A 26,395-nucleotide genomic window follows, 5' to 3' on the forward strand; every position below is an offset into this window, starting at 1 on the left:
CACTATTTCCGCTAGCTATACATGGGTTCGGGGTATTTGAACTCAGATCTTTACACTTGCGCAGCAAGCATTTCTTGAGTCTTGTATTCATTTCCTAATTACTGTTATTCCTGGGTCTTCAGAAGACTAAGAGACGCTAATCCCTAGAATCTGCCCCTTCTCCAGGAAGCCCACGTCCCCCCCCCCCATGCCTTTTGATGCTCCCCGTAGAGGCCGAGTTCAATGTCTCCAGTTAGACTCCTTTAGGAGGTGCAGAGTGCAGCGTATTGCTAATGAAGTGGGTGTTTAGCTAGGTGATGGAAGACAGATGAATACATTTACTGATTTCTCTCCACTGCCTGTGCTCTGCAGTTGGCACAAAGGGTGTGCCATGCCCTTTGCGTTAGAACAGCATCTTCTTGGCTGGGATGGACTCGTTGTCTATGCATCTTAACAAGGATCCTCTCTCTGCCTTCCAGTTTTACGGGAGCCCTATACAGTCCGTGTGGAAGACCAGAAAACCATGAGAGGCAATGTCGCGGTGTTCAAGTGCATTATCCCCTCCTCGGTGGAGGCGTACGTCACTGTCGTCTCATGGGAGAAAGACACGGTTTCACTTGTCTCAGGTAGGCTGAGCATGATTGCCTGTCATGAGGCTGCTTCAGAGGTAGGAACTGGGCCTCCATTTGTGCGTGATAGAAGGAAGAATACCTTGGTTGATTATAACAAAGGGTGAGCCTGCCTTGGTTGGCTCCCTATTATAAATAAGCCTGGTAGCATGCATGTGATGGGGTTAACATACCTGCTAGTATATGGTGGTCCACTTCCCATACTTATTGAAGAACTGGCTAATTAAGGGACATTAATTACTTGTACTGTGCACACAGCCCTAACTTTTATGGGAAAATTGTGATTTTATTTCTGCTTTTAAAAATCAGGTAAGTTGAGTATTGTGTCCCTGAGACACTTCAGTGATGCAGGTTTGCTAATATTCTGGAATTGGGGTGCAAGCTGAAGCCTTGGTTTCTGTTCCGTTGGTCCTTTCAAATGTGGCAAGAGTAATGTTCTATCACTGACTTTGGACTCGCTGTTTTTATTGAGAATCTGTGTTCGATGCAGAAATGGATGTTCCTATGGAAATAACTTTTGGGTCTGTACTGAGTGTCTAGAAGTGCCAGGCCAACTCAATCCGCGCAAGATCACAGTTTATCCACTGCCAGGAGTGTTGAAGTTGGCTTCTTGCCCTATGTTCTTGACCTGTAAAGGCCAGCTGGACACAGTGACGAGTTTTCCCATCTTTTGTTTCCTTTCATGGTGACTTCTGGTGTCTTAGAAATGGTTGCTGCTGTGAGGAATAATTCTGATGCATGGTATGTTGTTACATGCAGGAAACAACTTCTTTGCTCTCTGTGGTCTCCATGAAATAGGACAAGGAGTGTGCACATATGCACACACGTGCATGTACACACATACACACACACACATATATATATACACACACACATACAGAATACACACAGATATCACACACATACACCTATATATACACACACTCACACACACATGCATACTCATCACATACACACACATGTACACATGCACGCACACACATGTGTGCATGTACACACACTCTCTGACTAGCTACGGCATCCTGTCAGTTCATAGAGACAGCAGCTCAGCCTGTCACGGAGATGCCTTTTTTTGTTTCTGCGTCATGATTATCTTGGTGAGATCTGTCAACTGTCATTTCATGTAAAATAGCCACTTGAAAGACCCTAGTGAAAATGAAGGTATGTCATCCTGAAAACACACCGGAGAGGAAATACAGAATTGCAGGACAGGCAAGAGACTGTAGTTTCATTTTTTATTTATGTGTTTGTTTTTGTTTTTATTTTCATTGACGTTGCTTTTTGTTTGTTGATTTTCTGTCCTGGGGTTGAGCACAGACCTTGCACATGCTCAGTGAGAATCCAGTCACACAACTTAATACTCTTTGTGCTTTTCATTTTGAGAAGGGTCTCTATATGTTATCCTTGCTGGCCTTGAACTTTCAATCCTCCTGCCTCAGCCTTGTGAATAGCTAGGATTATAGGCCTGTGGCACAGCAAGCCTGGCTTTCGTTGTAGCTTAGAGAGAACTTGACACCCTCACACTGCAGTGGATGATAAGTGTTTGCTACAATGCTGATTAATCATGTAATCTGTTACGGTCTGGAAAACGCTGAGTTTCAGAGATGAACGTGATCATGGCAATGAGAATAAAGACTCGTCTGCACACCTCTGCACTCCAACATTTATGGTTTGATGATCTTCATGTTTTCTCCTTAGAAGTCTGCATGGCAAATCGGGATATTCTGAGGCAATCATTTACTGGTTCAGTGTTGAAGAGAAGGGGCTTTCATATTGACATAGTTAAGCCGAGAGTCTCCTGGGAGAGAAAGGAAGAACCCCATGCTGACGTTACTAGATATTGTGTCTCGGGAGAGGAAACCTCTGCTTGCTGCAGTGGGTAGGCAGGATGTATCCCAATAGGAGACTGTCTGGGACTTTGCTCACTGTCCCCCTCACTCTGGCCTGAAGGTTATTCCACTATCACATAGCAGCACATCTGGTTCAGGCCTCAGCATCTTCCCTGGGAGAAGTCGTACTTGGACGTAACACCTGCCATCTCTGTTCTTATGTCAAGGTAGTCACAGGTCCAGTGAGATCTGGGGATGTGGGCCCAAAAGGAGAGATGGAGAAATGGCGATAGGATGTTATCGTGTGAAAGAATCCATCAGTGGACAGCTGTTTGTATGCCAGCCAGGTGGAGAAAGACAGACTCTAGACATTCAGCCTGAATATAGCAGGCCTATAATTAGTCTGACTATCTCATGACTCCATAGCTGTGTTAAGCTCTCTCAGTAGAGGTGGGTGGGGGCATAGCTCTGTGATAAAATCTGCTGGTGCTTATGGGTGCAGCGCACCCACTGAGGGGACAAGGTTATGTGGTCACCGGGGTTGACAGAAGCCATTAACAATAGCCAGTATCTTGATAAATGAGCTAGTTTAGGATGGCTTGGGTGGAAAAGGCCTCTGCTTCTCTCTAGAGGTAACTCAGGGCACAGGGCATGTGAGTCAGGGCAGCTCTGTGGAACAACCATGTTGGGGATGAGGGGTGGTGGGATATGAAGGCTGAGCTGCTGGGATGGCTCCCAGACTCTTTGCAAGGGAGACCTTGCACAGCCTGCAGTCCCAGGCACAGAGAACTTCTTCTGAATCCAAATTTAGCTCCAGAAAAAAACGTCCCAATGACACATGCCCTGTTGTTGATCACCAGAAGGTGAACTCACATGTTTCCAGCATTCCATCTGCAAGTCTTGCCGGGTTCGTTTAGATCTATGCCATGCTGCGCTCAGACCAGCTTCCCTTTTCCTGTATCTCCATGGCAGCCTAGGCTTCCAGAGAATTTGGTTGGAGCATCTGTCCCAGGCAGCATTCCTTCTTGGAGCAGGCCACCAATTTAGCAGCGACTTTGCCCGTGGAGAACTTGGTATGAGCTCCATAGCAGTGAGCTGGTTCAGGAAACTGGGTTAGCTCCAGGAAGATGTTAGCTCCTGACATCCAGGAGGGTCCCAAGAGCAGCACCAAGAACAGTGCCTCCTGAGACTTCTGGCAAGGCATTCTGGTCTCAAAGGTGCTATGGGGCTTATCCTTGAACGCCTGGGGGCCACTTGAGTTCAGAGCAGCCAAAGTGTTTTGAGAATGTAAACAGTGGGTTTGTATACATCTTTGGGCCAAAGGGTCTTTGGGCTTTGGAAATGGATATTTGTCTTTCTGCAAGGGGACACACACACACACACGCACGCACGCACGCACACGCACGCATGTGCACGTGTGCACGCAGGAAAGTGCCTCGGTATACAAGTGGAGATCCTCCCCTTATATCTTATTTGAGGCAAGGTTTGTGGTTGTCTACTGTTGCTTTGGTTCTTACTCTAGGCTAGCTGGCCTGTGAGCCTCCATGCATTCTCCTGTCTCTACTTCATCTTGCCATAGGAGTGTTGGGATTACAGGCTTCTATATTCAGCTTTATGTGGGGATAGAAATTCAGGTCCCCACACTTGCTTGGACAGTGCTTTGCTTACTGGATGTCTTTGGACCCCCAGACCTTGAGAAGTTATTGCTTTTCAACGAAAGGAAATTTGAATCACTGATGCACAGCTATAAGAGGCCGCAGAATGCTGTTTATACCACCGTACATTTGCTTTCCTTCACCTTGGCTGAGAAAATAAGCAAGAAGAAACAGGACTGGTCCAAGGGACTCTGATAGGAACATCTAATGTGTCTGGCCCAATGGCCTTGCTGCATATTGGGTTGAATGTACCAACTTCTCTTAGGGGCTGGGATGGGAGTGGGGATGGTGGAGCCTTCAGGTGACCTGAGGCCCACTCTGAAACACATTTTGCTTCTTCCCTATTCTTGAAGTTCCCAGTATCCAGGGCATGAATGAGTTCATTTCTTTTGGATTATATTTGCAAAGAGTACTTTGGTAGCCTAAGAGTAGGAGTCCAATAATTACCTCAAAGATTATAATGTCTGATGACTCCATTGCTGCCGCCTGGGCATCTCTCATCCCACGTGGCTTCACCTTTGCTCTCAGACTCTGGTACAGTGGATAGCAGGATAGAGCTCTGTGTTTCCAGAACAGGTACATACCACAAACCTGACATCCCTATAAATATGGTGGACTCTGACCCACTGTCTTCTTACACTCCTGAAACAAGAACAGTGAGTCATGGGGGATGCCTGCCTGATTTAATGCCCTTTGTCACGTCCTTTGTTCTGCGGAGCAGCAAAAGCCCTTTGAATATTAATGCAGCCCCATAAAAATATAGTGGTTTGGCTATCAAAGTGCATGGAGTCCTTGCCGTTGCCAGGAGCCCTAAGGACACAATCCTAGAGAACAATGGCCCTGTCTGTCTTTGTGAGTTTTGTCCCTAATGCCCATTGAGAATTTCCTCCCATGCAGGGAGGCAGTGATGTGGGGGCCTGGCACTCCATCTCTGCTTCTGCTGATAAAGTTGTGAGAGTCTCCCCAGGGGCTCCCGCATACTAATATCAAAGACACAACCAAAGGGGACCAGATTTGGGAAAATGGAGACAGTAGACACCACTGTTTCTGCAGTAGCTGCCTCCCTCTGTAGAGTTTCCTAGCTGAAGACCCCTGTTTTTGAGATGACCCAAGAGCTTTATGATAGGATTGGTAAGTACGGGTCTAAGGATGACTGTCTCTCTCCCACATTTGGGGTAAAAGGGAATGGTTTTCTGTCCCTGTGAAATATAAAATGGCACAGGCCAGCAGTTTGCGTGAAGCCTTTCTGTCTGAAGGGGATAAAACCATGTCTGCCTGTCATAGATAACCCAGGAGGTGACTCTGAGGAGCAGCCCCTGTCGGGGTGGTTTCTGTCCCAGAGAGCTTAGAGACTGCAACACACTGAGCAGGCAGGAGAATGGGCAAAAAGGCTTCAGATCACAGATGATGTTGCCAGGGGAAGCAGAGAAAGTTCCAGAAAATGGATATTATTTAGAAAAGCCTTTGCATTTTAGGAAGGAAGGGAAAATAATTAAAAGATAGCCAGAGCTAAGCGAATTGAGGGAAGCTTCCCTTCGGCACATTTCATCAAGCTGTGCCCAGAGCAGCTTGGATATTCGTTCTCCTTGGGGGTGAGAGGCTGGGGTCAAGAGCTGTTCCTCAGTGCATGTTCCCTGACTGCATCTACCATCTGAACACAAGAGCTCCTTTCTCAGTGTTGAGAGTTTAATTTTACAGCCAGTGTTGAGTGTTTCCAAGGCAGTCTGTTACGGTGCTGTGTAAGTTGCCGTCTCATTGACAACCGTGGCATTCTGGAGTCAGAGGGGTAAGGAGGTCATAATTCATGCCAGGGAAAGGACAAAACTGTCACCAGCAAACCTCACGTTTGATTTCAGAGGTGCCAGGGTGAGCGAAAGAAGCAACAGTGAAAGATTTGTCGGAACCAATGAAGATTGAGTGGAATGTTCCCGCTTTTATCCATGTATTTATCTAATTTTACTTACATTGACTTTCATTGAATAATGAAAATAATAATTTTCATTATTTCAGCAAATAGGAACCTCATTTACAGCACAGAAAGGGGCCTCAGCGTCGGGGCTGGAGTCTGAAGGTTTGGGGATGTGGTGTGTCTGGCCTGCTGGAGCTGCTCCCTGAGAAAGCTCGTGAGGAGGGAGGGAAGTGCTTCTGTTTGAAAGCTATTAGTTATATTTAGCTGAGTAGATTGCTCACTGATTTGGTTGTCTACATTCTATCGCTGCAAGTGTGATTGGAACCAGGACACTTGTCGTTCTGCTGGGTTTCCTGAGGATCCTGAGATGGGGTCATGTGTTGTCAGCAGTTGGGTTCAATGTCTTGAACAATCCAAGAAACCCAAAGACCCTGAACAACAAAACCTCCTTCCAAGAGGAATAACTACCCTCAGTACTGGAAGTTGTGCGCTGCAGACCAGCATTCCAAACCAAGGAGCCAGAGACAGGAGACACAACCACACTAGTGTTTTTTGCAAAAGAGAAAGGAACAGTGAGTTAGCACACTTAGCCTAAGCTAGAGGTTGTCCCAGGAGTGGCATTGGAGGTGTCCATGTGTGTATGCATTTTACTGGTGTATTTGATATGTGCATGGTATATGTGGAGAGTGATCTAAGTGTTGTGTGCATGTATATGCTGTGTATGTATGGTGTGCATAAGCATGATGAATAAAACTCAGCTCAGGCTCTTTGCAGCAGGCTCCCACCCCTCCTGAATTACTGTTCAGTATTTCCAAGAGAAGATGGCTTTCAGATGCTGGGCAGAGTACTGCCTGGGTCAAAGGGACAGGTGTGTCTCTCTGGTTTCAGCTTCAGCGTCCTCAAGTGGGTACTCATGGTTTCCTAGGTCCCTAAAGGACAGGAGGCTGAAACTCCATGACACTTCTTTCCCGTCTTAATCTCTGTTGTCAGAATCAGTCCCCTTCTTAGGTATAGTCTCCAGGAAATTCTGTGTGTGTGTCAAGGATTCCTAAAGTCATGCCAGCCTTGGCCACTTGCTAGAACCCAGAGGGCTTTGAATACAGTTGGCCACACCTATCCTGAGGCTGTTAAAGGAAGGGACTCAGCAGAGAAACGGCACAAGGGACAGAGCTGCGGTTAGAGCGCAGTGCCCTCCCCATGAAGTGACCTGGGACAAACCGAATTCTACCAGCGCAAGCCATGGTGGGGCACGGCTTTCATGGGCAGGCTGTCCAGGCTCCTCATCCCAGACGCTCTGGGGAGGCACATATTCAGCGTTAACTTCATTTATTTATGCAGTTCAGGCAAGGGACCACTCTCACCAGGAAGGACCCTTTGAAGTCCTTGTTCCCAGAGAAAAGCAAAAAGTCCATCATGCAGGCTGCCCGCTGTAATAGCAACAATCTTAGAGCCTCTGGGCTGTCTCTCCCTATACCGCACAACTTCTTTGTGTTGGTGGCTCAATTGTTTCATACATTCTCACAAATTAGATTTTTTTATATAACCGTCAAAATTACTAAGAAAGTGAATGGATGTGATGGCTCTAATGCCAATAATCCAAATATCCCCAGCCTCAGAAGAGATTTTACTCCAAATGACTTGCATGTCCCCAAAACTACCTGACTGGTACCTATCTTGTTTCTTCTCAGTGAACACGTGTCTGGCTTCAGTCTGTCCATCCCTGTCTCCCTCCCTGGGATGTGTAGATCTTCATTTAAGAAACAGGTGTCCATGGTGGTCCAGCAGACCTCCTTTGAGCCCAAGCATTTTCTCTAGTCTCCTGTTCAGCTATGAGTTTTCATTTCAGGAAAGCTGAAGAAAGTGACAGGATTATTCAGACGCAGTCTTGGGCAGGAATGAATGCCGTGTTCTTTGGTAGTCTTTATCTGCACACTAAAGTCAGGAGTCATGAGGAAGACTAGGCTAGGCTGTCTACTGTAGTCCAAAGCAGACAAACAAACAAAAAACACCCCCAGAAATGGGATTCAAGATTTACAAATATAGCTTTTGACTAAGATTAATTTATTCGATACATTGGAAGTGGATGTGAAATGAAGGCGTTGTCGCTCCTGTGATTCGTGCAGGGTTTCACGGAGCACACAGTCCTCATTTCAGATGCAGTCTGCTGGGTTCCCGGGCTTTTCAACCTCAGTTCCCTCGCATCCCAAGAGAAGGGAGTTGATTACTAGGGGGAGTGAACAATAAATATTGGAGGTGGTTGGAGGTCTAAAGACTTAGAAAAAATAAGTTTTTCTTACCAAGTTCCAAAATGAATGCCAAGCTCTCCGACTTTGTAAGAGCTCACTCAGGGCTGAAGTTTGAAGCGAATCCTGTTTGGAGAACTCATTGACTGCTGGCATCCCCTTTGTAGGGAAGAGGAAGAGACGGGATTATAGAATATCCTAGCCTCCTCATCCCTGGAAAAGTGAGGATGGTAGGAGTGTCAGTCTTCCAGTATCCAACTTTAGAGAAAACAGAAAATGACCATGTGTGCTGCTTGACTTAGAGCAAAGGGAAGGGCTCCAGCTGACAGACAAGGACAGGCAATGGGCGATGAGTCGTGTGCTCTGTTCCGTGTTGTTTGGCTCACTCCTTGTCAGCTCCCACACTCTTCTGCTGATGCTTCTGCTCTCTGCGTGCCCTTTACCCTCAGTAGTCTGGGGGGGAGGTTGGGATTTGAACCCAGAAAAGCCTGGCTCCATCCCTCTGTGTGATGGGATTCAGTATGATCATAAAGAAAGTGAATGCCTACACTCGGAGCCAGCTAAGAAAGGTGCTCTGTGGGTTATTCAATTAGGTGGTTCTGGGTCTCTGGCTGTATCTTCTTCTGTGAGCTACCAATGTGGATCCTAAAGCCAACATCAAAGTCCACTTTGCAGATTGTAGACCAAGCCATGTGATGATAGGTTAGTCACATAACATTTTTGTAGTTGTTTCCTCATTTGTAAAATACAAAGAATAGGAACAGTAGCTTCATGAATTTCTTTCTTTCTTTTTTTTTTTTTTTGAGACAAGAGCTCATATAGCCTAGGCTCCTTCCAAACACCATATGTAACCAAAGATGGTCTTCAACTTCTGATCCTCCTGCTTGTACCTTCCAAATTCTGGGATGACAGGTGTCCATTCCTATGCCTTGTTTATGAGATACTGGGGCTTAAACCCACCACATTGTATATGTTAGGTGAGCACCCTACCAACTAAGCTATGTCCCAGCCCCGTATCACTATGCATTTTATGAAACAAAACAATACTAATGGCTATGAGTGAGGTGTCACAAGTGGAGCTTGACATAAACATTGGTCATTGTTACCGTCTGTATCATACTCTCCGCACTGTGCTTCTGAAGCACACAGTAGTTGTCAGTGTGGTATTTGTAAAAAGTGGAGGAGCAAAGATAACTCAAAAAGAGTTGTCGAAATGCAAAGGGTGGGGGGGATGTGGGTGAGTGAACTGGAACTCTGTTCTGGTGACCCTGAAGCACTGCTATGAACCGGCAGTCTACAGGGTTTTATTATAACAAACATTTTTTTTACTGACTTGATAAAAGGGTTTCCTCAAATATAAATTAGGTGATGGCCTAAAATTGGCAACAAACTGGCATGAAAGGAAACAGATTTTTTTTTTTGGCTTTAACTGTCATAGGGGATTTAGGGCACAGGTGTACAAGAACACCTAGGGGCACAGGTTAAGTAGCTCTCCGTGACATCACGTGCACACACCTAGGGGCACAGGTTGTTAAGTGACTCTCCGTGACATCATGTGCACACACCTAGGGGCACAGGTTGTTAAGTGGCTCTCCGTGACATCACGTGCACACACCTAGGGGCACAGGTTGTTAAGTGGCTCTCCATGACATCATGTGCACACCCCAGGCTTCACTGACAGCTGCATTGCAACCCCACCAGGCAGTCATTCTCGCCATCCCACTTCACAGAGGAGGAAGCTGAGGCCCAGAGAGACACAGGTAGCAACTGAGTGCCACTTATAACAGTAACAAGTCTTAAGGAAAGGATTTATTAAAGCAAGGAAGATATTCACAAGTACATGAACCAAGCTGGATTTAGCTCTAGATATTTGATGTATTTAGGGTATTTTATTGTATTTTCAGAGTAATGTGATTAATGTCTTGGAGAGTATGTTATCTGAAGAAAAAGCAAATACACAAAATTGCCTGAGGCAAATATAAAATCTTTCATTATTTAAAATTGTATTGATATATAATTGTATAGAATAGTACATGAATAGTATATTTAGATTATATATTGAATGTTGATCAAACCAGAAAAAATTGCATATCATCATCATATCTTGTGTTGTTTTATTTAGTATTTGATGACTTTAAAATATATTAAAGGTATTTTGATTAATTTTACCAACTGTCCCTCTAGTCCCCTCTCCTCATGCTGAAACCCTTCTTGTCGGTAAATTTCCTTCCTTTGTGTGAATGTATGTGTGTATCACTGAATTTAATTATGGTTGCTTCCATGATCGTGGTAGGGAGGTTATTTATTGGAACATGAAGAAAGTTATTCCCTTTTCCCTACAATTGTTAACTGACGTTAGACCCTCAGAGAGGAGCCAGCTTTCATGAACCATTCCTACATCCATGATAGAATAAAGGGCTCCCCCTTCTACAGTGCTGGAAACCATAAGTGCAAAGGCTGTATCCTACCTAGAAGACATCATTTCACATCAGCCTTCTCTATCCTCCAGCTTTGTATTCTTTTTACTCCCTCTTCTGTGGAGGGAGGTGTGTGGGCTTCTCCTGAGCCATGGAGTGGATGATACAATCTCTCATTTAAGCCTGAGAACTCAATGATCATGTATTTTCATCACTTTGACCAAGTATGAATCTACATTAACTGCCTGCCGTATACTACAAAAAAATGTCTTGACCAAGGCTGAGAGTAGCCCTAGTAGATGGATATAAGAATAAATATATAGAAGTCAGTTGGATAACATATCCATGTAATAAAACTATCATAGTAGCTTCTTATGTGTGGTCTATAATGTTCTGAACCATGGGCTTTTAGCCATGTTACAGTGTCAGACATGAATTCTTTCCTGTGGAACAGGTACCAAGTCCAATCAGAAAGTGGTTGGCTACCCCCAGAGCAGATGTGCCTCTATTGCTTAACAGGGTGATATAGTATAGCACACAGGGTCACCAGGAGTGGTTGGCTACCCCCAGAGCAGGTGTGCCTCTATTGCTCAACAGGGTGATGTAGTATAGCACACAGGGTCACCAGGAGTGGTTGGCTACCCCCAGAGCAGGTGTGCCACTATTGTTTGAGAGGGTGATACAGTATAGCACACAGGGTAGGAAAGGTGATAACTCTTCTTCTCCAAGAGCCTGAAAGATAAATTTTAACTTCAGGACAATCTCTAATCTTTCCTTCCCATCCATGAAGCATAGTACATTGGTGCTGGACACAGAGGCAAGGCTTCATGAATATTTATTGAGCAAATTTTGAGTGTGAGACTTCTCTGTCAAAAACATAACAGTGCTTTCCTTTCAAATTATCCTCAATTCTTTGAGAAAGAACTTTTGATTTTCTCTATTTTTTCCCAAAATATGACTTAACATCACCTCTGTAGAGTATCTCGGTTGGCAAACCAGAGGCATCTTGGGACTTTGCAGCTGACACCTGCCTCATAGTGTTACTCCATGGGAAAATGGGTCACCCAATTGCTGGTATTCATTGTTCCCCAAGTGAACAGTTTCCTGTTATTTTCCTGAAATGCCTGTTCTGCCCCTTCCAGCTTTACACTGTAGCATGTATTAAGTTACAGCACTGAAGGCTAGCGATACAGCATGGTTGGTAGAGAACTTGCCTGGCATGTATGCATGAAGCCCTAGGTTTGATTTCCAAAACCACATGAACTGGGTGTAGTGGCACATACCAACACTTGGGAGTAAAACAGGAAGGTCAGGAGTTCAGAATCATTCTGTTCTATAAAGTGAGTTGGGGCTAGCCTGGAATTCTTGAGATTTTTGTCTCAAAAAAAAAAATCTAAGTCACAACATCTAATCAAACTACAGCCCAAGGCACAGGAACCTCATGTTAAGATCTTTAGAGATGCATCATGGCCTCCCCACCATGCACTGGACACATGGTCATGAGTGCAGTCCTTAGCTGCACCTGTCCCTCCATCTAAGTGATATTCTGCATGCATGATGTTTGTCCATGGATCCATGTAACATCACACAGTGATGGGTGTTTACACTCATTAATGACCATGGGTATTAAAATTGCGGGATGTCAGTGAAGAGAACATCAGACCAACTTTACGACCTGGACAAAGGAGACAGGAGAGGGTTGCATGGCGAGAGAAGTACAGGGGGCAGTTGTTTGGCCAGTGGGAAGCCTATGAGCAGAGCAGGGGCACAGCCAGGGCCATCTTGTAGCCATTTCTCTTCTTGTCGTTGCTCTTCACTTAAAATTGTTTCATGGCTGTAAATTAAGCATGCTGGGTGGATAAGACACCAGTGTAACCATGGCCACTTAAAAAAATTACACGATCTATTTACAAAGGGTGTTAGGTGGGATGGAGATGTGCCAGGCACAATTCATTTAATGCTGGTGAGTCAGCTGTGCTGAGGGCACCACAGAGACCGATGGTGTGAAAGCTGTTTCTCTAACAGTAGTGAAAGCCACATGTATCTTAGTGAGTCTCTTCGGAAATAGATTATAACTCAGAGCTTGCTTCAATATCAAGTAGTTAAATTATGCTTTGATGTGAATAAAATGTTGTGTGTGTGTATTTAAGTGTTTTTCTAATGTTCCTGTGGATAAAGTGTATGTGTGTGTGTTTGTGTACATGTACATGTGCATGAGAGCATGCATATACATGTGTCTTCATGCATGCATGGTCTTTGTCTATTTTAGGTGCTGTAATACATTACTCTAGACTGGTTGATATAAAGATAGGAATTTATTTCTTACAATTCTAGAGAATCTAGGATTAAGGTGCTGGGTAGGTTTTCCTAGACAAGGCACCTTGTTGTTCACAGTCGTCTTCTTGTTTCCTTGCGTGATATGAAGGGTTAAGTGCTCCTCTGGTGACTCTTGATGAGGAATCTAATCAAGTACCCATGATCTCATCCTCTCCCCAGGTTCCAGCTCTGTTTATGTTTCAGCTTAGGAGTCTGGAAGCCCACAGAGGATTTGGCATATAAATATTCTGTGATAAGTGGAAGCCTTCTCAGATTAATGTTTTCTGGTTTTTTTTTTTTTGTACGACAGACACATGGGCAAATTATGAATTCAATGGAATGGTGGCTTGCCACAAAACCAGTCAGCACCCAAGTGTCATGACTTTTCAGCCTTCTATGTTTCCAGATTACCCCCTTGACAATACCCCCTCTCTCTGCTCCCAGACTGAGCAGAGATTCATGTTCAGGGAAGCCTTGTGTGTAGAGGGCAAATACATCCTTTACTTCTGGCAAAACAGTCTATGAATCTTTCCAACTCTCTCTGTTCATAGCTCCCTTACTCTTGCTTTTTGATCATTTTCTCCAGCATTTCTTTGTTCTCCTGTACCCACAGTGTCTCTTTCTACCATTGTTCTTACACCAGGAAAAGAAAGGGCTTTATAAAGAGCCTTCATGGAGTCATTTTCAGACCAAAGATTATATTGGGAGAGAAAAACATACTATGCACCCCCTTCCTTAATTAGATGGTGACATTTTTAGTTCTCAGCACTGTTATCCCTTGAAGTTGAAACCCTATCATTGAAAAAGCCAAATGAACTTGAAATTGAGGAGGGCTATTTTCCAGAAGGGAATGGAGCCAGGCCAGATACCCTGGTGGAGCACCAAAGGGCACAATGGGCCTGGTTTGCATGATACGTGTCTGCAGTGGTAGTTTCCAAGTGAGCAAGATCTGTAAACAGTATTATCCAAGGATCTGAGGTTTGCAAGATGTCCATTTTCATGTTCTTTCTAGGAGAAAAAGAGTGCTGAAGGAAGTGTGGCTTAGCCTTGCAGGTTATTTTTATATCATCTGCGAGGATTTCCTGAATGTGTCCATAACATTCCAGTTGCCAATAAGTCAGTAGAAACAAGCCAGTCAGTGCAGCCCCTCCCCCATCATGGTGTTGACCACTCCTCACTCTGTCTATGGCTCTCCTGCAGCAGGCTTCTGTGAACTCTGGGGTCAGTTTTAGGTGGAAGCCGTTCACATCCTATGGCCTCTTTGAGGTGGATGAGTAGCTTCACTGGGCTCTTCACATGTGCTATTTGCAGATCTTGATATGCGAATCAGGTTTGTTTTCACACCCTTGCTCTGTTTCCTGGTTATGATCTGTGGGCATGGAACATGAACACGTGTGCCTCTATTACGCCTTTATCAAAATCACCAAAATATTTTTGCAAGTGCCTTAAAAATGACATAACCTTGATTTTTTAAAAATTTTTTATATATAGCTGTTTTGCCTACATCAGTGTCTGTGTATCACTTGTGTGCCTAGTGCAGGTGGCGGGCAGAAGAGGGCGTCAGATCCACCGGAGCTAGAGTTACATAGGCAGGTGTGAGCCTCGCTGCGGGTGCTGGAATCAAACCCAGCTCTTCTACGAGAGCAGCCATCAAGACCTCTTAACCACCGAGCCACCTCTCTACCGTTACAAAACCTTTGTAAACAATCAGAACACACACAAAAAAATCTTTACAAGGAAAATGATGGAGCTAGAAAGTTGATTTCATATGTTTAACAGTTACATTTATGACATCTCCCGTACGCTCGCAGATCCTGCCCCTGTTTGCTGCTAGTGGGAAAAATTCCTTCCTTGTTGCTCATCTCTGAAATCTTAGCTCTAAGCTGAAGCTGCCCTCATTCAGGTCTGCTGATGTGGGTCCTCTAGGTGCTCTTGTGGGCAGTCATGCAAAGCAGGATGGGAAAGGATGCTGGTGGACGATAAAGGGTATGCTTATCTTGAAAGCTACTTACGTTGAGGAGGCAGAGTCTAGACCTCATGTTCTACCCACCTGGGTAAAAGGAAGGGCAGACATTCTGGGATGGGCTTAGAATCTATGGTGCTGGTTTAGCAGACTTCTCTGTATAATCCTGGAGAGATGGCTCAGTGGGTAAAGCGCTTGGCACAGAAGCACAAGGATCCAGATTCTGATCTTCAACACCCACAGAAAAGTTGGGCATGTGACATAGGTGACAGGTACATCTCCGAAGCTGACTGGCCAGCCAATAGAGCCAGGTTCTATTAGAGACTCTCAAAATTTAAGGAAGGGAAGTTATTGAGGAAGACACCTGAAATGCTGACTTCTGACCTCCATATATACTCTTACGGCCCTTGTGAGGGAATATACCCATTCCATGAATATAGCGCGCGCGCGCACACACACACACACACACACGTATACACACGCATACAGCATACACACACACATTTATACCCCACAAACACACTCAAATGCATGTATGCAACATACACACATACATACTCACATGTATACACCACACACAAACACAAATATTCATACACCACACACATATGCATACAGCACACATATGCATATAATACACAAACACATACACATGTTCATACCACACACATATACATGAACACATATATAAACACACATAAGCATATACACATAAATGAAATGCACAAACATGCACACATGAACATATATACTTGTGAACACAACTATATGCACACACATACATACTCCCTCACATGTACGCTCACACACATACATGAAACACACATGCAAACTTGTGAATCCATATAAGCACAAAACACACATAAGCATATGCACATAAATGAAATGCACAAACATACAGACACTTAAAAACAGAGACATGCACCGTTTCACATGCATGCATCATGCACACATACACAAAACACACATGCAAACACATGAATACATATATAAATGAAAAAACAGACATAAGCATATACACATAATGCAGGGCACAAACTTACATACATGTAAACATACATATGCCACACACAGATGCACATACACACAAACACTATTCACGTACATCAACTTACAATGATAGGACTGAATGACAGGAGGCTTAGCTTCTTTCTAACCATCATATGTAAACAACATTTAAATATTAAGGGAAACATGGTCATTTAAATGCATTTTTCCCCGTGATTTACTTTTGAGTCTTCTTTTTTTTTATCTCTGAGATTCTTTCGTGGCAGAATTAGGTGGGACAGAAACTGGGGATGAGAGGCAGGTATTGGAAATCAATCACAAGAATGCTGTGAGGGTCAGCGAGATGAAGAAAAAGCTGGAGGGAAAGAGAAACACATGGATCTTACACATCTGTTCTACCTCCTGCACCCATAATCCTACCTGGTGAGCTGTGTGGCTAATTCAAAGAGGTATTGATTGTTTTTTCTCTTGTGGACTATAGCTTGCTGCCCTGGCTTTGCTGACAGGTCGGTATCACATGAGTGTGTGCAATTATGTTAGCCTATGCAGTCAGTGACAAGTGTTCTACATGATTGTGTATCGACGATGGCTGAACACTGAACAAATCAATACCCAACAACCCATAGTCCAAAACCATGCTGTCAAATGATGTGGAAGGGCTACTTTGAAAGCAACATTGGTGGCAGGGGTAGTCAATATAGGCTACGTTGTGTGTGTGTTCATGTATATGTGGCTGTGTGTACACGTGTATGCCTGCATGTGTAGGCTAGAAAGCAATCTCAAGTGTTGTCCCTCAAGGGGTGTATATGTGTGTGTTCATGTATGTGTGGGTGTATGTGCACATGTGTACAAACATGTGTAGGCTAGAAGACAGTCTTAGGTGTTGTTTTTCAGAGCACTGTGCATCTTCTCTTTCCATTTTTAGACCAGGTCTCTCTCTGGTCTGGACCTTTCTATGTGGTCTAGGCTGGCTGGCCATTGAGCCCCAGGGATCCATTTCTTTCTGCCTCCCCACTTCTGGAGCTGAGCATTCATGCCACCAGTCCTGGCATTTGTAGGCTTCCAACGTGAGCTCTTTACAGATGGAGCTGTCTCCCCAGCTCCAGAGATTTGCTTGTCTGTGAGAGGCAATGGGGAGCACTTGCTCACAGCCATATACTGAAAACAGCGAGCCATGAAGACTTGAAAAATCAATTGTAGATGTAGAAGAAATGGAAACCGTAAGAACATTCCAGGAAGACTGTGGTGTGATTTTCCTGGACAGTGTAACCGTTAGCTCTGTGGGGTGTGAATGAAATGTGTCTGGGCAGGAGCTTCAGTACCGTCCCAGGGCTGGCTTGGTGTGCTGATGCTGAGAGCCGTGGCTGGAGCGTGGTGTGAACTCAGAGAATATGTTCTTATTGAATACATGGCAGGGGTCTGTGTGTGCTAATTACTCTCTGAGCATCTGGTGTAGGAGATTAGTGTCTACCACAATACTCGTAGACACACACTGTTCCTGTGTCGATTTATCACAGGGTTACTGATCACTGAGCTCTGGGTTTCTAAGTGTTTTCTATTCCAGAATAAATAATTCAAGCAGATTATGGAGATAAGACACACACACACACACACACACACACACACACACACACACACACACACAAAACCCAGAGGGGTGGCCCAGGAGATGGCTCCGTCAGTAAAGCCTGTGCATTGTGAGCACAAGGGGATGCAGGTTCGATCCTCCAAACCCATGTTAAAAGCTAGGTGTGACAGCACATACCTGTTTTCCTGGTGCCGAGGAAGTGGAGACAGTCTTGTTGACCAGAGCCTAGTCTGCGTGGTGACCTCTATATATGTACACTTGCACATGAGTGTGCACCTACATGTAAACAAACATGGACACCCATGAAGATCAGATGAAGTCATGAAAGGGGCCTTGGAAGCTCATAAAAGAAGAGACTGATATAAGTTATCAGCTTGCTATCTGGCCCCGTGGTGCTCAGGCCACAGCAGGGTCCCCATTGCAATGCAAATCTTTCTTACTGCCCCCTTCCACTCTAAGATTTCTCAGCCCTTGAGACTGTGGATGAATAAACCCCCTTTCTTTGCAAATTACTCTATCTGTAACATTAAGTCATAGCAACAGAAAGCAGATGAAGATAACATTCATATAAGTACGTGTTCCCTTCAGATTCACCTATGGCTCTGCAGAGATGTGGTTGGTGTGGTAAGGCATTTATTGGCTCATTACAACAGTGTACTGCTTTAATCATGAGTGTACAGATATGGCACAGGGACATCCCAGATAGGACTTGATACACAGGAGCAAAAGCTTGGCTTAGGATATAAATGTAGCATGTATGCAGAAACTATATCCTGATTATATTTAGATCAAACAATATACATAAACCTGAAAACACAAAAGTACTGTGGTTGTTATTTGGGTTTTTGTTTTGTTTTCAACATGATTTGTGCAGTAACATATTACAAAAGACTCTTGTTTCTACATGTATTTTAGTTAGGGTTTCTATTGCAGTGAAGAGACACCATGTCAACTCTTATAAAGGAAAGCATTTAATTGGGTGGCTTACAGTTTCAGAGATTCAGTCCTTTATCATCATGGTAGGAGGACATGGTGGTGTGCAGGCAGATGTGGTGCTGGAGAAGGAGCTGAGAGTCCTATATCTTGATCCACAAGTAACAGGAAGTGAACTGAGATGCTGGGTGTAGTTTGAGCATAGAAGACCTCAAAGTCCCCCCACCCATGACACAGTGACGCATTTCCTCTAATAAGGTCACAACTCCTAATAATCCACTCTATTTGAGTTTATGGGGGCCAGTTACATTCAAGCTACCACTACATGATAAGTTAAAACAGGAATTATTAGCTCATGGATATTCTTGCCATGGCCACCTGAAGGTCTAGCAACATCAAGGATTAGCAGAGACCCTCATGGGAAGAAAGATCACAGGAATATCCCTCCGACTTGCTACTTCATCTCACTACTCTTGAATTTCCTTTGGGTAAATGGAACCTCAGCAGGCCAAATGTGGCTCTGGGCTCAGCAACAGTTCTGTGCCTCAGGGGCATAAGTTCTCTTCCAAAGACCTAGAGCTGGTCCACGTCACACCCCCATCTGTGAATGAGAGACAGAGTCCTGGTTCTCTCAGGCTCCTTTAGCAAAGACTGGAGAATCAAGTGACAGATGCCTCTCAGCTGGATGGGAAGGCTGCAAGCCGGTCAGATGCCGCAGGTTCATGTCCTCATGTTCTAGTTAGAGGTGTTAGTTGCAAATGCATGGCTTCACCCGAGTGTCTCCCCTTGTAAGCTGCTCTTCTCATTCACCTCCACCCCAGTGCACTACACTGGACAAAGGCTGTCAATCTCTAGCACACCATCACATTGTGTTTTCATTGGTTGCCCTAACAGAGTTCTAAGTGAACCCTAGTTTTCTGTCCAGAACGAATCTACTTAATATCTACTCTTCACATGTACATGTGGTGGGAGAAAATTGATGAGACCTGCAGATCCTTGCTGATAATAATCTTTTTTAAGGATTTATTTTATTTTATTTATTTTATGTGTGTGAATGTTTTGACTTGAAGTATGTGCCTGGTATCATTAGAGTCCAGAAGAGAGCAAACATCCTCTGGAACTAGAATTACAGGTGATGCTGAGCTCCATGTAAGTACTAGAAACTGAACCCAGGTCCTTTGGAAGAGCAGCTCTGCTTAACTGCTGAGCCATCCTTCCAAACACAGGTGACAATAATCCTGATAATAGACAGATAACACACACACACACACACACACACACACACACACACACAGAGAGAGAGAGAGAGAGAGAGAGAGAGAGAGAGAGAGAGAGAGAGATGCACAAAATATAAATAAATAAAATGTAATAAAAACATTTCTTTTAAAGGTTCCAGAATTAAGCCTTTCAAGGAGCCAATGAGAACCTTGATGGCTTGAATCAGGCTGTATGCAGTACCTATATAAAGCAAGAGCTATATAAAGCTAGTTAGCCTGGGCTCTACAGTGAGTTCCAGGCTAGTACAGACTACGAAGTGAGACCCTTTCTCAAGTCAAAACAAATAAAAAATAGAAAAGTCAGTTTTCTTCCTAACCTGAAATCATACTTTAAATGACTGCATTTCCCGTTTTAATTAGGAACTCTTTCCAGCAGAGATGCTGTCTTTACACTTTGCTCCTCTAGCCCAGCACTAAGCAGACCTTCAGTGTCTTTGTTCTCATTGTTAATACATCTCAAAGGGAAAGAAAGGGGCCTGGGAAGACAGTCCAGCCAGTAAAGTTCTTGGTGCAGCAGTATGAGCATTTGAGTCTGAATCCCCGGAACTCAAGAAGCTGGACATGTGACACAAGTGACTGTCATCCCAGTGTTCCTATGAGAACATGGAAGACTGAGCAAGAGAATTTCTGGAAGTTTGCAGCCCCGCTAGCCTGTCTGGGCAGACTGGAAAAGACAACAGCGGCTCTGTCTTGAGCAAGGTCGGGTGCAGATACTGACACCTGGTATGCCTCTGACTGCCACATTCACTCTGTGGAATGTGTGCTCACTTACACACACACACACACACATGCATGCCCACACACATGCATGCCACGCATGCAAGCGCTGATAGAAAGGGACAGATAATAAAACAAAACGGGAGCTAACCCCAATGCAGAGGCAAATGTTTATATTGTATTCTGTCGCATTCAGTAAGTTTGCTTTTCATAAAAAATATTGACCAGAAATAAAACCCCACTGATACTTTCTGTGCATGTTTGTGGTATATTTAGGATGTATTTGTGAGCCTGTGAGCTATAGGGAATAATCTGTTGGTATGTTTTTTTAAATGTGTGTAGATGATATTTCACATGCTTAAGAGTAGCCTTAGGAGGCTTATACATCCCTTCAAGTCAAATCTGCTCTACTTTGCAATAGAAAACACACAACAAAATGTCCTACTTTGTTGAAACCTCAGGACCAAGGATCGGAAGAGGGCTCATCCTAACCCTAGCTGAGAAATGGGTCTGCAGGGAGACTGGGTGGCATTATAGCTCAACAAGATGGTGCTTCCTTGGGTTCTTGGAATAGAGGTGAACTTTGACTTCCTTTCTTTCTTTTATCACTGGGTTACTAAGGCCACATCCCTGCCATCCTCTTCCCCCCACACCTTTTCCTCTGCTCCCTAGAGTGTTTTTCTTCTGCTTTTATGACATCTGTAGACATATGCATTTACAAATCTATGTAAAAGCCATGACCCACAGATGAGAGACAGTGCACGCTTTCTCTCTGGGACTGATTTAATCTGCTTACTATGATTAGCTACCAGTGCACACTTTTTCCTGCCCGTGGTCTGACATCAGCTTGGAGAGTTTCACTGCATTTCTGGGTTTCTTGATTGTTTTCTAGTTCTTCTGACTGCCAAGAACAGGAGGACTCCTGGTCAGTAGACAGTACTACTTGCTCTCAGTCCTTTGCCAACTTTAGGAGCCACGAGTCTCTGATTTCTTGGGCTTTAGCCAGGTCTGCATTTGGCTTCACATGGTAGTGTACATGTTTTCCATGCTCCCCATGGTCACCAACCAGCAAGGACTCATCATTTCTGAAAAAGAATTTAGACTCTTGGCTTTAATTGGAACCAGCTGGGATCCCATGAAGTCTCTTGTCTCTTTGGACCTAGTCTTGTGTGAAGGGGAACAATGGAAGCTGAACGCTGCCATTTCTCCTGAAATAGCATGAATCCAAGCCTTCTGGGGCCTGCTGCTGACATCCTCAGCTGTGTTCAGCGCTGAGCCATGTTGGTGTCTCCCTCTCATCCTCTCTGCCCGTTCCCTTTGTTTATTTCTTCAGGACTTGAAGAAGTCAGCCAGGTGTTATGTTTAAGGACTCTTATTTTGAAGAAGGTTTGTGGCCGAATTCTGCCTCTCTGTGAGGTTGTAACCTTAGACCTTTGATTTAGGCAACTTTCAGGAAGGGAAGGTAGATCCTCACACCAGCTTAAGGCGCTGCAAACTTACAACCCAAAGGTGGAGGCACTGAACCCAGTACCCAGTCAATTATTCTTCAGAGAGAGGCAGCTGTTTCCATTGCTAATGGTCTTGCATTATACTACATGGGGTTGACTGATCTCTTCAAAGCAATGGATTCATTCTTATCTATTTTCCTTTAGATTTTTTGTGCATTTTGCATCTGTTAACTGTAAATTGTGTAAAAAAAATCCCTTCTGAAAATCTCATCCACTATGTTTCATCTTTCTTGCTTTAAGTGTGGGATGAAGGCCCTTTGCACACGGCGTGGCCATCCTGTGGTCAAACCTTCAAGTTTCAGGCTAAATAGGAACCTAGGTATAGATAGAAAGGCAAAGGGGGGGGTTGTCACTGGTCTCAAGTTCATGAATAGCACATCAGCCTTGAATCCGAGCTTATCTCTCTGATAGTGGGGAAGAGCCGAGTGCCAGGCTGTGGTTATGACTACTTCTCTGGTGGGAAATCACAGCTGCATCGCAACGTAACTGCCTCAGTTTTCATCAAAGGATCAGAAGCGTTTGTGTAGCGTCGTTTCTGTACGCCGGCGGACCCTATGGATCATTCCTCCCTGTGCTGGTGAAGCATAGATACTAGGGTATTTCAGAGGGTTTTTCTTCTCTCCAAGACACATTTTGCACCTCTGGAGATTACTGCAGGGGCTTAAATACCTCCCCCTCAACTTCCTGTTATCAGAGCAGACAGCGCCAAGACTAAGTAGCCTCCTCTAAAACCCAGAAGCTAAAATCTGTGTGTCTGTAGGGCTAATGTCTTAAACTGGTGACTTTATCTCGCTCTTTATTCAGCGGTTGAATATTGTGGTTGATTACACGGTCCTAATAAGATCCCTCCTCTCTTGGGACTTGTGGTTTTCCGGGTAAACAAAGCTCCTCTGGATATGTTTGTATTTTCCTTCCTCCCCACCTTCCCCCCACTTTGGTCTCTCTGGTGTTTCTCAATGCAAACTGTGGGACTCTCCAGGGGGCTGTTGTCTCTTTGCTCTGTTTCAGACTTGAAAGTAGTGCTCCAAAGCAGACGTGTTTTACAGATTGGCGATTTTGCTATAATTAAGTTTCATGAATATGAAAATTCCTAAGAATTCCCATGATGCTTCGTGATGTGAAACTGAGGGCTTAGGGCAGAATTTTTCGGCTCACTGTGACCCTGAGCATGGGAAATTGGCTCAGGTAAAACATGATGCAAACCACACTCATTTCTAGGGTGCATTAGACCAAAGGACTTGACAAAGAAACGGGGGGGAGGGGCGGTGTTGTTCCAGAGCTGAGGCTCAGAACAGAAACCAAATTCCACACACCAGCAAATGACGTATGCACAGCCTCCATCACACACCAGCAAATGACCTATGCACAGCCTCCATCACACACCAGCAAATGGCGCGTGCACAGCCTCCACCACACACCAGCAAATGACCTATGCACAGCCTCCATCACACACCAGCAAATGGCGTGTGCACAGCCTCCATCCCTAGATTTCTTGGATTCATCCTAACAATCCTAGAGTGAGCCAATTTCTTTCTCTTGTTCCCTATAGAACCCCTGCATCTACCAAAGAGTTGTATTAACAGCCCGGCATTGCTTCAAAGGTTCCCAAGCCTCACTTGGTCCCATTTCCCCCACAAAGGAGCATCTTCTAAACTGTGGATTGCTGGTCACTTGTTTTTTATGTTGTTTGATTTCCCTTTGTAAATAGGCAATCATTCAAAATTCAAAAGAATACCCAACTCTAGCCACTCCAGCCACTCATTTCCCAGTTTCTGGGCACCCTCAGATGCAAAGTCATTGTTAGCCTTTCACTGTCTGTCCTTTTAGAAACACCGTATGTAAACACCCACACAAGACTGCATTGCTTTGTGTCGGGAGTGCTCACAAAGTGAGCATCGCAGGTCTTCCAGAGAAGCACCCCAGCTAACTGCCGCATTGCAGAAGCTGTCTCTTCCTCTTCTCAAGCTATTTCAGGAAAACGGTGCATGTGCTGCTTTGGGCTAAGACCCAAGAGATGGGGTGATGCCCTGAGTTACTTGCTTCTATTGATTATGAAGATGACTTGGGTAATTAGTCCAACAGAGAATTGCATCTTAATGCTGACTGCTGATGTGGTCCTTAGGTAAGCTTCAATGGAACTTGTAGAGATGAAAGATTAAGCAGAATAACCCTGCTCAAGAACATCTGCTGCTCCTGACCTGCAGGCTCCCACCTCCCCCTCCTTCTCAGGCTCCTTTTACCATAATGGCACAAAGGTGTGTCCAGCCACCAGGAAGGTAGACAGCCTGTTACCAATGACAGGCTGTGCACCGTGGCAAAAGGTTGTTTCTCGTTTGTTTGTTTGTTTTTTTTTTAAAGATTTGAAATGACTTTAAAATTATATACTTAAAAAATCTCCCTGAAGTGCTGATTTTAGTTTTCTGAGTGTTTTTGGACAGGCAGAAAGACATGCAGTTGAGGTCCCTTTATTGAATAAATGGGTCTCTGTAAGCAGCTCCTCTACCCCCATATGAAGTTGACCCTGCTCACTGAACAAATGACTGCAATCCCACATTGACCTACCTGAGGTAAAACAGGATAAATACATTCTGGCTCCTGATCCTTACTTAAAATGAGAAGATGGTATCTATTCCCCCCCCCCTCAGAGTGGGGGAATGGATGGGGGAGGGAGAGAGGGAGAGAGAGAGAGAGAGAGAGAGAGAGAGAGAAAGAGAGAGGGAGGGAGGGAGGGGATGGGGAGAAAGAGAGAGGGGGGAAAGGAAGGACAGAGGGAGGGAGGGAGAGAGAGGGAGAGGGAGGGAGGGAGGGAGGGAGAGAGAGAGAGAGAGAGAGAGAGAGAGAGAGAGAGAGAAGGCCAGAGGTTATATGTTAAATGTCTTTCTTCAACGTTCAATGTTTTTGTCAATCTCTACCCCAACCCACTTTGAGACAGTCTCTCACTGTATATAAAGCCCATGAATTTGACTGCAGCCAGTAGCCAGTGAGCTTCAGGAATCCTCCTGTCTCCACCCCTGCACCTGGTGCTGGGGTACAGACCTGCCTCTTCTTTCCTTTGTCTTTTTAATTTTTAAAAATACACAGGTCCTCATGCTTCTGAGGCAGGCAGTTTTCAGACAAAGCTCTTTCCTAGCCTCCTGCTTGAGTTCTACTTCTTACTCTCCTCCTCACTGGCTGAAAAGAATTAGCATGATTGTTTTCTACCCAGATGTCACATGTAATTATCTTAACCCTCAACAACTCCAAAGGCAGCTAGGAAGAGAGATGAGACTGTTGAAACATTGGGAACACTCATGTAAGTAATGTAGAATTGTGCTGTGTGAAGGCAGAAGAATGTTCTATGTGGTTCTTCAAACAGAAAAAGAGGCCAAGGGAGAAGGCTCAGCAGTTAAAATGCTCACTATGTAAATAAGTGGACCAGAGTTCAGTGTCTCCGAAACCCACATAAATGCCAGGTGAGTGTGGTGGCTCACCTGTAATTCTAGCCCTATGAGGCAGAGGTGGGCGATCTATAGCGAGCTGGCTTTCCAAAGTAGGCCATGCTGTCTGGCTAGTTACAGCCAGGGATCTGCTCTTCTCCCCAATGCTGGGATTACAAGCCTGCAGCAGTATGCACCCCAACCCCTTTTTATTGTGAATTTTGGGAATGGAACTCAGGCTTCCTCCTTACAAGGCAAACTCTTTACTGACTGAGTAACCCCCACTCATGCTGTTTTAAGCTCCAAGTTTGTAATATCCTGTTACAGCAACAACAGAAAATTAATACCATGAACAACTGCCAAGGAAGGACCTCTTGCCTTACTTAACCTGTCAGGTGAGCTGAGGTCAGAGAGTCTCCTGAAAACCAGGATGTTTGCACTGACTGCAGAAATTGTGCTTCCCTGAGCACAGCCTCAGGATGTGTCTATCTCTACCTCTCCGCTGTGTATCTAACAGGACTCTGCTTTGCAGTTTTGCTGTGTATCCCCCTAGTAGCCAATATGTTTTGTAAAGAAAAATAAAAAGGCATTACAGTCCTAGGAATACTGTGGCTGACTGGGTTAGAAGGGTACATATCTATACATGGGCATGATTCTTAAAGTACAAACACTATGTGTGTTAGAAATTCTATTCTACCTTTGTGTAGCTCAGTCAGTTTGTAATATACACCTCAGTACACCAGGTGGCAGACTGTTAACTTCGTTCAGTTTGTGGTTATCTCAGGCAATTCAGGGATGAATCCCTGAACTCAGGGTCTCCCACACCATGCAGGGGGCTTCAGTTACATGTAGAAGTGTCAGATGACACAGGTCTGTCTGCCTGAGCTCATTGAAGTGGCCACCCTCTCTCTATGCTCCTAGGCTGCACCACCAATGGAAACTGTGCTGGTCAGCTTCTGAGGCAAGCTACTTAGAGAGGAAGTTTATTTTGGCTCAAGGTCTTAAAGA

The 26,395-nt window shown here is 44.6% G+C and overlaps 1 protein-coding gene across 2 annotated transcripts in view; it reads left to right on the forward strand.

Annotated features, from left to right (window-relative positions):
* Dscam (DS cell adhesion molecule) overlaps nucleotides 1–26,395 on the forward strand; it is a 570,981-nt gene that overhangs the window by 123,289 nt on the left and 421,297 nt on the right. For both annotated transcript variants that reach the window (XM_085685855.2, XM_085685856.2), the window contains exon 3: nucleotides 459–605. In XM_085685855.2, coding sequence (XP_085541981.1) covers nucleotides 459–605 — 147 coding nt within the window. The remainder of the gene's footprint in view (nucleotides 1–458; nucleotides 606–26,395) is intronic.

This window comes from Myodes glareolus, chromosome 2 (genome assembly GCF_982192425.1).
Source record: "Myodes glareolus chromosome 2, mMyoGla1.1, whole genome shotgun sequence".
NCBI lineage: Eukaryota > Metazoa > Chordata > Mammalia > Rodentia > Cricetidae > Myodes > Myodes glareolus.